We start from the raw sequence: 13,134 nt of genomic DNA, 5'->3' as shown, positions 1-13,134 counted from the left end.
CCGCAGTCCTTTCCCTGGGGAGTCAGGGTGGCAGCAGCACTGAGTTCTCAGCCCGTGGAAACAACGCAGGACAAGCTCTCGTGACGGATACTGCGGTTCTTTCAACTCTTTCGCGACCTGGCCCTCCGCGGGGGGGAGGGGGCCGTTCGGCGGGGAGCCGTGACGGGAGAGCCGGGCCGGGGCAGATGCCGGGCCCTGTGAGGGCGCTGCCGCCGCCCCAATCCCGCACAGGATGGCGGGGGGCGGGTCGGAAGTGACGGCGGGAGGAAGCTCCGTCCCGTTTGAAAGCGCCCGGCGGAGCCGCCGCCGCCGCCGCTGCCTGTTCCCCGCCCGGGCCGCCATGGCCGCCTTCGCCATGGAGCCGCCGCCCGCAGGTGAGCCGGGCCCGGGCGCCGCCTCAGGGGGTGCCCCCTGCTCCGGGCCAGGAGGAGTCTGGGTGCCGCCGGGCTGGAGGGGGCGGTGGGACACGGGGCCGGGACGGGGCTGTTCCCTCTGGGGTGAAGCCGAGCTGAACCGAGCGGCCGCTGCTCGTGGCCGCGAAAAATGCAAGGGTGTGGTAAACTTGGCTCGCTTGCGAAATGAATTATTAGAACCCTCTTTGGAATCGTTAACGCACCTAAATATCTCGAAGGCGGGTGTTGAGGAGGATGGTGCCAGGCTCTTTTCGCTGGTGATGAGAACAGGATGAGGAGCAATGGCCGTGAACAAAAACACAAGAAGTTCCACCTCAGCATGAGGAAGAACTTCTTTCCATTGCGGGTGGCAGAGCACTGAACAGGCTGTCCCGGGATGTCTCGGGGTGTTGCTCTCTGGAGGCATTCCAGACCCGCCTGGGCACGCTCCTGGCTCACCTGGCAGGTCCCTTCCAACCCTGAGGGTTCTGGCATTCTGAAATCACTTGCTGTATCTTGTGTTACATTGCCTTAATAGAACCACAATCTAAGCAACTTGAAAAAAGCTCGATCACTCATTTTTTTCCTGGTTTTGCGTTTTGTTTTCAGGAGCTGAGCCAATGACTCTTGGCTCCCCGACATCTCCCAAACAAGGAGCTGGTGCTCAGTTTCTTCCCGGGTTTTTGATGGGCGATTTACCTGCGCCAGTGACTCCCCAGCCACGTGCTTTATGCGGCCCTTCAGTTGGAGTAATGGAAACGAGGTCTCCGCTACTTGCAGGTCAGAATTTGTAAAATGCTGAAAAGTTGTCCTGAAAGTCAGAAATCGCTTCGTCTCGTTATTCTGCTTGGCTGTTGCAGTCTTGAATCCTTGCAGTTTCATAACTTGCTGGTGTCTGCTGTCATTGGACTGAAGTAGCTTTGACTCTTGCTAGCTGTAGAGGCTCATTTCTTTTCAGTGACCTGATTGATTACACTAGGAAGAGTCCTTGCCCATGGTTTTAAATTGATATTATTATGTCTGTTTTCTTCTTTGAGAAGTATGAGGGAGTAGTTAACACATCAGGGGTGATCTTGACTTTTTTACCAAATCAGTTGGCATAATTTAATATCTGAGGATTAAGGTACTGCAAGATAATTTTAGGTATTCTCTTCTTTGAATGTCAGGCAGGACTGGACTTCAATGATCCTTCTGGGTCCCTTCCAACATTAAATGTTCTATGATTGTTGGTCTGTTGGTCTCCTACTTCTTGCTGTTGTCTGCCTTTCCTGACCCCGTCAAGTACAAACCTCTTAGGGAAGTATTTATGACGTTGAAAGTAGTCATGTGGATTTCACCCAACTGATTTTAAAAGGGTTTATTACAGTCTCAAAGTATCAATTTTAGAAAAAGAGGAAAGAGTAAGGTACTAACACAGGCTTACCAAAATAAGGGATTAAATACATCACTAGAACTGAAAACCTTGATGGGAGAGTGCTTTATATAATATACAGTTATTGCATGTAAGGGTAGCAGTTCCTATATGTGTTTAACATTTCAGAGTGGAGTCTTGAAGCTCAGAATTTTAGGATTGAAAAGTACTTTGGAAAAGCTTAGTTTCTAAATGTTTTGCAAGTGAAAACTGTTAGCTGTGTTTTTTTTTTTTTTTTTTCCTGAGGTAAACCCACACAAAGTGGTTCTTTCAGTCAGTTTGATTCTGTTTTCTACTGGAAGTCCCAAAGTTTATGGGAGAGAAGGTGGCTTAAAGAACAAGGGCATGTTAACAGAGTATAAAGGGTCAAGAAGAGGTCTAAAAGTTTGAGATGGTACTTCTGTAAGGATACAGTTTAACACATGATGTGTTATGTAGACCGTTCAAACCTGAACAGATCGTCTTGCAAATGCCCAGTGAAACAACCAGCAGTTTTTTTTCATGGCTGAATTTACCACTGGAGATTCAAAAACAAGTAGCAGTCGAGTAAAGTGGCAAGTTTTCTGATGCTCTTCCTTCATTCCTTTGAATTGCAGGAGGATCTCCCCCACAGCCAGTCGTCCCTACTCATAAAGACAAGGGTGGTGCTCCCCCAGTTAGGAGCATTTATGATGAGTTATCTAGTCCTGGGCTTGGATCAACACCTCTAACCTCAGGAAGACCAGTAAGTGTCTTTGGGACTGGCCTGTTCTTAGCAGAAGATGTGGGGCAGCTTCCTGCCTCAGTGAATTCTTCAACCTGGTTTTGTAAACTGTAAAAAATGATGGGTGAGCCTTCAGCTCGTCTGGGTGTTTGGTGTGCCTGCTCCTGTGCAGACTAAATTGAGAGCTGCTGTCATGAAGGAAACCCCGTCATTACAGTAGAGAGTGAGAAAAGCAAATTGTGCCTCAGCTGTGCTTTATATGTACAAATTGTTGCAGATTTTCACCTTCTTGTAAACTTATTGAGCTGCTGATGGCCAGCAAGGCGCTTTCACTACCTGAAAGGAGGTTGTAGACAGATGGGGGTTGGTCTCTTTTCCCAGGTATAACAAATGATAGGAGAAGAGGAAATGGCCTCAAGCTGCAGCAGAATGATGTTTAGATTGGATAGCAGGAAGAATTTCTTCACTGAAAGGGCTGTCAGGCATTGGGAGAGGCTGCCCAGAGAATTGTTGGAATCAGCATCCCAAGAAGTGTTCAAAAATCACGTGGATGTGGCACCTGGGGACATGGTTTAGTGGTGTAGATGGCAGTGCTGCATTAATGGTTGGACTCGATCTTAGAGGTCTTTTCCAGCCTGGACAATTCTATGTTTCTATGGTTATCTTTTAGTGGGCAATAGAGACACCTCCTGAAATAGAAGGAATTTTTTTCTGAGTAAAATATCTAATCAAAATTTGGGTGGGCAGGTGGTGTTCATTTTGAAAGAGGAACACTAAAATTTCTGCCAGGTAATTTTTATAATAAGCTCCCCTACTTACCTCAACTGAGTAGTCGAGCATTATTAGGTTCTTTTTCATGGGACATGATCCTTCTGATGCAAGGAGGGTGCTTGTCACTGAATGAGCAGTCTTTCTATTGAATGTTACCTTGTGAAAAGTTTGTTCTGAAAGCTGAGGTTCCCTGTGAGAGACAGAATCCAATAGTGTCTCAAAAGACTGGCTGTTAAATTAAAAAAAAAAGTGTTGAGCAGCTATCAGAACACATGTTGCTCTGTCTACAGGTACTCCAGCTTGTTTGGTTTTGTACCTAAGAAATGCCATGATTCAGGTTAAAAATACACTAAAATTATTTTGGATGTTGAAATCCTGTGTTAAAAAATAAAGAAAGAACTAACAGCTAAAACTTGAAGTATCCTTTCCTTCAGTGCAGTTGCACTAAGTAGTTGAGCAGGAAAGTAAGTCTAGTTGCGAGGAATACAAGTGATCCCATGATTTCTGAACCCTTTAGGAAGTGAAAATTAGATGCTGGTACCTTAGGATACTGACGTTGTTCCCATCAGCATGCACGTGAATGTGTGAATTACTGTGCTGCAGCCATAAGGGGGATGACTATTTTGAAAAAGCTAAACTATAAGGTTTCTGAGTACTGCTACTTAAAGCTACTTTGCTCACAAAGCATATGTCAAGTACATTTAGATACAAATAATTTTTCATTAGTAACTCTTAATAATCTCGTATCAAACATACATGTTCTTACTCTTAAAAGCTAGGAATAAGTTAAGGCAACAGTTAATTTTCTTGCCTGGTGCTTGAATCACCTGAAGGTGATCTCTTTTGATCTGAGCAGTGTATACCTGTAAGAATGATTTGTTACTTTCTGTATTTTACTGCAGGCCAACTTCTCCTTGACACAGAGCCCATCTGTTGGAATTCTACCATCAACTCCAGGCACAGGTAGATGTCCTGTCAAAAGATATAATCTGCTTTCATATTGCTGTCCTTAATACAGAAGAGTCATCACTGTTGAAGCTAATTTGCAAAGGAGTTGTGTATTAGCTTTTCAGAAGGTGTATGGGTATGAGTAGGAAATAATTATCCTTTCTGACACTGACTGAATTTTGGTCACCTTTACTTATTCCTTATTCAAAAAGTGTTGTGGAACTGAGCACAGAGGTGGCTGTACTTGAGTGAAGCAGCTGAGATTGATGGGTTACCTTCCATCTTCATAAGGTTTCTGACCTTGTGTTAGTCGTGAGACTTAGTAGGCTGCTTGTGGATATGAGATTTGGGTTGACTTGCTTTTTGTTTGTGAGTAAATCTCCATCAGACTCCTCTATATACTAGTGAGACGCTTGATACTGAATTTATTCTTTTATTATAGACTTTTAAGCTTATCTGTTTTGCAAAAGAAATCTGTTCAACAATGCCATTTTAATTTAACAGCTTCAAGTGTGTTCAGTCCTGCAAGTATTGGGCAGCCTAGGAAAACTACTCTATCTCCTGCTCAGCTAGATCCTTTTTACACTCAAGGTGATTCCCTTACTTCAGAAGATCAGCTTGATGACACATGGGTAACTGTATTTGGGTAAGCTGATTTCCAAACTATTAGAAAAACCTGGGTGGAGTCTTTCATGACATATGAAGGGAAATACTTGGGCATTGCTGTTGTCTGGCATTCGTAGGTGTGCAGGAAATACAACTGTGGTTAAAGCAAGCAAACGTATTTTCTAGCAAGTCACCTTAACTGAAGCTAAATGTTATTTTTTTCAAGTTAGCAAGGCACCATTCTGCCATGGAGGTGTGGTGAAGTAAAAGTGCCTAGGAGGTAGTATGGCTGTAAGGTGGTTTCACATTGCTCTTTTCTGGATTTCTATAAACTCTTAATAGGGTTGTATTTTAGCACCTGAATTCTTAAACTGCTAGTAATTTTTTTCCATTTTTTCTGTCCTTCAGGTTTCCTCAAGCATCAGCTTCCTATATTCTTCTACAGTTTGCTCAGTATGGAAACATATTAAAGCACGTGGTATGTCTTAGTTTGACATTTATTTCTGAAAGCATTGGGACTCCTGGATTTAAGAAGCTCCATTTCACCATTTTCACCTCATGTCCTGCAGATGTCCAACACAGGAAACTGGATGCACATTCGATACCAGTCGAAGCTTCAAGCCCGGAAAGCCTTAAGCAAAGATGGAAGAATTTTTGGTGAATCCATCATGATTGGTGTCAAGCCCTGCATAGATAAAGTAAGTTAAGAGCTGCTTTTAGTGAAACATGAAGCAATTTTCCTTTGGTCTTCCTTTTTGTTTTCCCTGACCTATTTAATTTTTATTTATTTTTTTTAAATTTTGGAGTTGCAGAGTGTATATAGCTGTATAGGTATAGAATGTTACACATTGCACGAGTTCTTTTCTTAAGTATTTGTCAACATTTCCTGCTGAGGAGGATCATTGTGGGCAGTCTCTGCTGCTTGGAAGTTGCAATGCACAGAATTATATTGCTGTCAAAGATAGTGAAATGAAACTGTAACATGAGACAACTGAGGGAAGTTTCCCAGATGGAATTTATGGTGTTCAGTGGCTGCAATAGATAAATGATTGCAGACTGAGACTGTTGCTGCTCCTCCTTATTGTCCCTCTTTAATGTGACTATTTATGTGTTTCTGGCTTTTTAGTTTATATCAGTACATTGGGCCCATCAAGTACGTGGTGCCCATCAAGTTCCTTGATGCCTCTTTCATTTTTCATGCATTCCTATCTAAACATAAGCGTACAAAATGGAGCCTTCTGACTTCTTTTCTAGCATTTGCTAAAGGGAGTGAATGAAACTCTTTGGCAAGCTGAGTCTGAGCACAAGGTGAGAGTTGGTAAAGACTTGGAGACAGTCTTGTCTGGATCAGGTCAAATATTTTGGAAGTATTTAGAAAGGGAGTATTACGCTACTTTGTTCCACTGGGCCTGAAACAACTTGAAGTTTGTTGCAAGAAGTACAATGTATTTTCTCTACACTGTTTCAAGCTTGGTTGACATTTAGTACGGACAGTGAACAGATTCCAGGCTTTCACCGGTTTGCAATGGCATAATCCAACATATGAATGATTGCAGTGAGGAAAATGCTTGGTGGTGGTCTGTGCCTGTGTGATCTTTACCAACAGGCCATTTATCTTTGGGATGTGCATAGATTTTTATCAAACAATTTTAGATAGTAGAGAATTTTAGATAGTGAAGGTTGGAATACTGCTTTTTAGTATTTGTTTACATTATATTAACCCTCTTCTTAAGAGTGTGATGGAAAACTCTGAAAGAAGCTCTGCCTCCTCAATGTCTTCGGTTTTCACTCCACCTACAAAATCTACTGGCACACCAGTACAGCCTGCAAATAATACTACGAGGATTTCTACAATGAGACCTCTTGCAACAGCATATAAAGCTTCCACCAGTGACTATCAGGTATTTTAAAGGAGAAAGAAGCATGTGTTTTTGTGCTGTCTCCCCTGGGTTGTATGAGGCTGTACAGACATTAACTTCAGTGTGACCTTAGCTTTTGTCTTTTGCTGTCATTTCTGTAAAGATGTGGTCCAGTCTGTTCAGCCTCTAAAATAATAATAATAAATACTAAAGTAGTTATTTGTCTCTTTTACGGGGATTAAGGTCTTGTTCTGAAATTATTTCAAACGTGTTTTGTCAAAATATAGTAGCCCTTAGGAAAAGAAGAAAAAATGGGTTAGTGTAAAAAGGATTAGCTATATTGACTGACTCTCAATTTTCTCTCTTCTTTTTTTCTCCCTTCCATTGTAGGTGGTTTCTGACAGGCAGACTCCTAGGAAAGATGAAAGTATTGTATCCAAAGCAATGGAATATGTGTTTGGCTGGTAATACCCAGGAGGAAGTACCACACTCAGCTGGTCAGGGTTTGAGGTGTCATCCGTGGTTAGTTGTATAACTACTGGTGTAATTTTAGCTCCCACTGCGCCTGTTATGCCTTCAGTTAATTCAGCAGACATGTAGCTTGCACTTTAAATGATGGCAATGTACACATGGTTTTGCAAACTGAGTAAGTGTAAATAAAACTGCTTTATTCCCATTTGTGCTCCAATTGCATGATTGTAGAAAAAATGTCAGCACTGACTTCTCTATAATTGCTTTCTGTGAGTTATTTCCCAGTAAGCTGGAAATGCTTAAAATGGCAGCTACATTTACTGATACCTTTAATTATTTTTTTTTTTCACCCCTCTGGAGAGGTGATGTGCTACTTGCAAGAAGAAAACTGCACAGCTGGCTCCCAGGGACAGGGTCTGTTCTTAGTATGTGGGATTTTATTTTATTTTTTATTAGGATTCATTACTGTTTTATAATTATCTCCAGCATACTGTTCTAAATGTCGTAGCAACCTTTTAACTCTTTTTTTTTTTTTTATTAATAAAGATCAAATGAAGTTTTTTCTTTAGTTTGGTTTTTAAACAAGTATGAGTTCTTTTAGGAAAAACTATCTGCAGTGCTCTTAACTATTAAGCATGATGCTGTTTAATGTTTATAGAAATGTTGTCAGCAGAGGAGGTGCTGCTGATTTTTCCAAAGTAGTACCAACTGGGTTTCAAACTATCTAGTCATTAAATGTCATCTCTGTGGGTATTTTATAGCACTGTGCACTTAACAGGTAACAAACTGTAGCATTCTAAAGTATAAAACATGGAGTTGAAATAGCTAAATAGAGAAATGTTTGGTGACCACAGCTTTTCAAGGCTTTTCTAAGAAATTTTCTCTTAAGGTATTGGCTGAATGATTTTTGTTCTTTAAAGGAACTTTCCTCCTGGAAGTTTTGGAGACGAGCCTCTCAAGTAGTCATTTGTGTCATTTAAGCTCATAGTCTCATTCCTCTGGGAAGAGAACAATTTTTTTCATAATACTTGGGAAATTACTATTCCTTTTACAGCTTTGGGGCTGTGTTAGTGTGGCCAACATCAGCCTTTTAGTTTGGGTCAGTCCTGTGTTGGTCAGGTGAATCCAATTATACCCATTTCCATGCTTTGCTTCCCACTACAGTGTGGTCTCAGAGTCCTTCAGCTGCATTCCTCTGATAAAATGAGATTGAAAGATTAGTCCAGCAGCATGCCTAATGTCCCTCAGGTGCTAATGGGCATCCAGTTTACAGGATTAAACTAGAGAGAGTCCTGACTAAAATCCCTGAAGCAGTTAGTGAGAAGTAAGGTTTCTACCTCGGGGCACTTTGTTCTTCACTGAATGCTTTAGAAGTAACCTCCCTGCAGGCAGAATCAGAGATTTTTGAGATGCATTTGACTGATTTTCTGGCTTACACTTTTGGAATAGTGCTTTCTACTTGTCCATTTGCATTTGATCCAAGGGAACTGCTCAAACTTAATACCTGAACGTGTTTTCTCAAAACACCTCTGTTTTTTTCTTGGCCAGAAAGATTTGCCGTGCATGTGACTTGAGAAAAATAAAGATGGTTCACCTAAATTGTTGTTTTGCTAGTTGCTTTGCAGAATACATTTCTGGTGTGCTGCAGAGCTGTGCTATGTGCTGGGTTTGGTGAAGTGATAACGTTGAACTTGGATCAAGTAAGTCTGAAGATAAATACATAAGGAAGGAGCTGGAGCCCAAGACAGTTGTCTGGCTGATCTCCTTTACCAATAAGTAACAGATTTAAAACTGTGCTGTTTGCTTCCTCAGTTCTTTACCTTAGTGTCTTGTTTCTCCTAACTTGAGGAATGACTATTGTAATAAAGTTATTGCAGCTTCCTGAAGAGTAGACTCCCACACTTGGGAGTAGTGGATGTTGTTTACTTTGCTCTGGAGGTAGTAAATAGGGGAAGAAGAAAGTTCAGAATGTGTGAATCTGTGCACTTCTGGACAGGATCATTAAGAAGTTATGTGGCTACTGCTGGTATGTTACTCAGGGATCTAATTCTCTTAGTATATAGATCTGCACAGGTTTTAAATTTTAAAAGGGTTTGTTGTATTGTTTCAATGACAATTACCCTACAGTTTAAAATTATTTTTGTTAATGACTCTTATAACTTGGGGATGGTGTTATTTTTTTCCTTCTCTTTCCCTTCTACCCCTCCTCAGTTGAGCTTTCTAGTAACTTTCAAAGCAAGTAATGTGGTAATTAATTCGGGTAATTAATTCACACTAACATAAAATGAAGACACTACATCACTTCTGCCTCTCATTTCAAGTTGTAGGCATCTACCTCCACCGTGTGGCAGTTCTTCAGAACTTTAATGAGAGATTTAACTGAGAATGAAAGGAATATGAGATCTTAATTGTACTTCAGTTAGGAAGTACATAAACAAACAGTACTGTGAGAAAATAGTGGTGCTCAAAAGTCCCTTGAAGTGTTTTTGTCGTAAAAGAGGAAAGCACAAAGATAAGTTTACTGAATAGCTTAATTTGTAATTCAGACTTTTAAACATTGCATCAAGGAAATAGTTCCTAAACTTCATTTAAAATCTTACCAGTATTCACTCTTCTCCACTTTGAGATGCATTAGTTCACCAAATGATATTTTAGCAGGATATGCCACAATATCCATTTCTTATATGAACAAAATTGCCCTTTTTCTGACAGTTTGTGTTCATGTGTAAAAAGGCAACCCTTGCCTTAGTTTCCTTTACTTTGTCAGTAGGTGGCTACATTACAGAGGAGTCTGCAAAAATATGCTGCTTAACGGTGTTTAGGAACTATGAGCTGCTCAGCTGTTGAGTGAAACCAAAATAAGCTGGCTCACAAACAACTTGGAACTGGGAGCTGGTTTACTGAATTTTGGACTGCAAGTGAGAAGGCTCTGGAATAAACGTTCTAGATCTTTAATAAAAACATCAGTCCTCGAGTTACTTCATGGCTTTATGGTTCTGCCTTTTTGTACTGGCTTGGATAAGAGTAAGAAGTGTTCTTGTGGTGTGTCTCAAAATGCAAACAGTACTGACTGTCAAACTTCTGCTAGTTTTTATAAATCAGCGTTCAGTCAGTGGAGTTGCCTTTCAAAATGAATCCATAATTAATAGCTTTGTAAAATGTGTTTTGCTTTTATTAAGGAATGCTTTGGTGCAGGTGTGTGGTTGTGTTATGTGTATGAACTTTGCTTCTATCAACAAAATCATATTTTCTGCTTTTTCGCAAGTAAAACGTGCCTTGAAATCAGGAGAATGTCTGAGAAGCTGTAAATTCTGGTGTCCTGTGTCATCAGATGTCTTGGTTCTTCAAGTTTGTCAGTTTTGTAAGTGAGCTTCCAGCTTAAATAAAGAGTTTGTTGCTGATGTAAGCAGATGGCATTTAAAGGGACCCCAAAATTCTGGTCTCTGTAGATGAATTGTGGGTTTTGTTCCTTACAGTCTTTTCCATGAAGATGGAGACTCTCTTCTGATTAGAAACAGCATGTAAGTGAGGAATTGCTCTGAACTGTCACTGTTTTATTGTTCTCAGTTTTTGGTATAGTTTACTGCAAAAATCAGAATGTATTATGAACATATCACTCGTAGGGATGAACTGCTCTTCAATATGAAAAACTGAGAACTTTTCAATGATATTTTTTCCTCCCTGTTGTATATGTCAGCCTCCTAATTTTTGGGTGCTAGTATGTTAACTGGTGGTTGTTCTTTTGCCAAAACTGTTTCCTCCTGGCAACTAAATGTGTAGTTGGCTAGAAAGAATTACAGTTATCAAGTTGTTTATAATGACAAAAAAAGCACTGTAAAATGGATTTTTTTAAGCTGTTTAGATATTTTAATATGTTAATAACATACTTTATAAATTCAACTAGAGTCAGTTTCCAGCCTCCTGCTGAAAAATGGTCATTGATCCAGACTACAACAGAAGTCAACGCTAAAACTGTCACTGAAAAAAGGTCTTTGCTGCAAAGTAACCAACTTCTTTTGCCCAACGTGCTTTCTCAGCGGGTGAGCGCCTTGACTTACTGGGCTATCTGGCAGAGCATTCTTAGCTCCCCTTTCCAAGTTTGCAAATTTCATTTCTCTCCTGTGTAGAATTGCACCATGGATCAGATGGAGCTGCTGACTTCAGTGAAATGGAGCGCTCTGCAATGTATTCTCCAAGCATGTCGTATCACATTTCAGCAGATGAAATAAAGTTCAAAGTGTCTATCATAGGCTGCTATAATGGGCTATTGATTTTTTTTTTTTTTAGGTGCCATAGTTGCTCTTTTTTGTAACTGAGTTGTGCTGGTGAACATATGAAAGTGTTTGTTTGCAGATTGAAGGTCATAAAGCGTGAAATGCCTCATGTACAGGCTGCACAACGGTCTCTTATTAATGATACTTGTGTTTTCCAGATGACTGCATTAACAATAGGGCTTGCATTGGTGTTGAATAGTGCAGGTTTTGTTCTTGCTAATGGTAAATTGGGGAGAAAAAAGGTGTAAATTGTTATTCTTATGCCCTTATTTAGACTTGCCAGCTTTCCAATTTCTAGCAAGTGCAGTGACTCTTCACACTGAGAAGTATCAAACAGCTTTCAATCCAGGTAAACAGCAGAATTGGGATAGAATGGCTTGGAGCATCTTTCTAAAAATTGATGTTATGCACAAAGACCTGCATAAATAAGAATCGAAAATGTACTTTTAATTATGTTGTTAAGGGGACAATCAGCCTAATAGACACGTAATGATTAACTGCAATAGGAGTGTTTTAGGGGCAGTGGGTGGCAGTAATGTCTGCCTCTTCAGCTTTGAGCATTTAGATACTGCTGAGCATCTTAGTAGTTGAGCCTTGAAATGTTTTGGCTTTTTTTTTTTTCCAAATCTAAATAAGAGTTTCTTGTGGAAAAGGTCCTGAAAGGTAGTTTATGACTCTCTGTCTCAAGTTGGAAGGGACCCATAAGGAACCTGGAGAAATGTGTGTGTGTATGCCACAGGGTTAGGGTGTCATTGGTCCAATGTCTAATGTGACAAAGACCAGGTCAAGTGTCGTTAATCAAAAATGAAGAGTGACATTTGTAAGGCATGAAAAATAGTTTGAAAAAGTGATTGGAAAACTTTTTACTTTAAAAAATATCACCAACCTACTTTTAAAACACAGCAAGTATTGGAAACTTATGTTCTGATCTCTTCTGCCATCTCAAATGTGTTTGAAAAGTTGAAAATTCTAGTTTAAAATTGTAGGTTTCACATATAGCAATGATTGCACTTACCTATGAACCTTAACACCTTGCATGAACGAAATGAGGTTATGTAAATTTATTTGCTTTTACACCTATCACTGCATATAAAAGAGTAAGAAGTAGCTTAGTAGCATTTTCTCAGTATTCTTCCTCTGCCCTTCTTCTGTGCAGTGAAAGTAGCATGATAAAAATTGCCACCTCTGTTTCTGGCAGAGCTGCTGCCTCTGCACTGTGCTAAGTGGGAAGCTTATGAAATATGGTCGACACAGCAGCGCTGTAAATGCTTGTACGAAGGAAATGCAGTGTTTTTCTACTCACCCTGGTTTTTGCTTGGCATTCTGAGCCAGGTTTTTGTTTGTTGGATGAAGGATTTCTTTTGTAACACCTAGAAATGGCTTTGTGGGTATTGTGTGCTCTGACCATCTGGAATCGGTGACTTTTGTGTCCCATTAGGATGGAGTGGGAACAACTATACCTATAGTTTTGATGAACTCTTTGGGCTGTGTAGGGATTTGATTTCACAATCTCTGTGTTAGGTTCTATTTGGTTTTTCTGTTTCCCCTCAAAAAATTATTATTTAAAAACCCTATGAGGTAACAGTACCACAAAAGTCAATCAGTAGGAGTAGAAAACTTATTCTTAAAAAAAATAAATCAAAGCCACACCAAATCCCAAAACACTTAGTGCATATATAGACCTCAGCTTTTGGGTAGG

The 13,134-nt window shown here is 40.3% G+C and overlaps 1 protein-coding gene across 1 annotated transcript; it reads left to right on the top strand.

The window, feature by feature from the left end:
- Positions 1-245: 245 nt before the first annotated feature.
- On the top strand, positions 246-7,366 carry NUP35 (nucleoporin 35). The gene is made up of 9 exons (XM_050339299.1): positions 246-374; positions 1,002-1,172; positions 2,400-2,527; positions 4,180-4,240; positions 4,730-4,871; positions 5,240-5,309; positions 5,401-5,529; positions 6,565-6,732; positions 7,081-7,366. Exons 1-9 carry the CDS (start codon positions 341-343, stop codon positions 7,156-7,158), a joined length of 981 nt encoding a protein of 326 aa, XP_050195256.1. The 5' UTR covers positions 246-340; the 3' UTR covers positions 7,159-7,366.
- Positions 7,367-13,134: the final 5,768 nt, after the last annotated feature.

This window comes from Myiozetetes cayanensis, unplaced genomic scaffold (genome assembly GCF_022539395.1).
Source record: "Myiozetetes cayanensis isolate MyiCay16 unplaced genomic scaffold, myiCay2020 scf9, whole genome shotgun sequence".
Taxonomy (NCBI): domain Eukaryota; kingdom Metazoa; phylum Chordata; class Aves; order Passeriformes; family Tyrannidae; genus Myiozetetes; species Myiozetetes cayanensis.
Note: the sequence above shows the minus strand (reverse complement) of the source record. Positions and strands in the feature narration are given on the sequence as shown.

Coding starts and splice junctions, on each gene's coding strand:
- NUP35 (XM_050339299.1), top strand. CDS start 341: ATGGCCGCCTTCGCCATGGAGCCGCCGCCCGCAG. Junction 375..1,001: donor CATGGAGCCGCCGCCCGCAG/GTGAGCCGGGCC, acceptor TTTTGTTTTCAG/GAGCTGAGCCAATGACTCTT. Junction 6,733..7,080: donor CTTCCACCAGTGACTATCAG/GTATTTTAAAGG, acceptor CTTCCATTGTAG/GTGGTTTCTGACAGGCAGAC.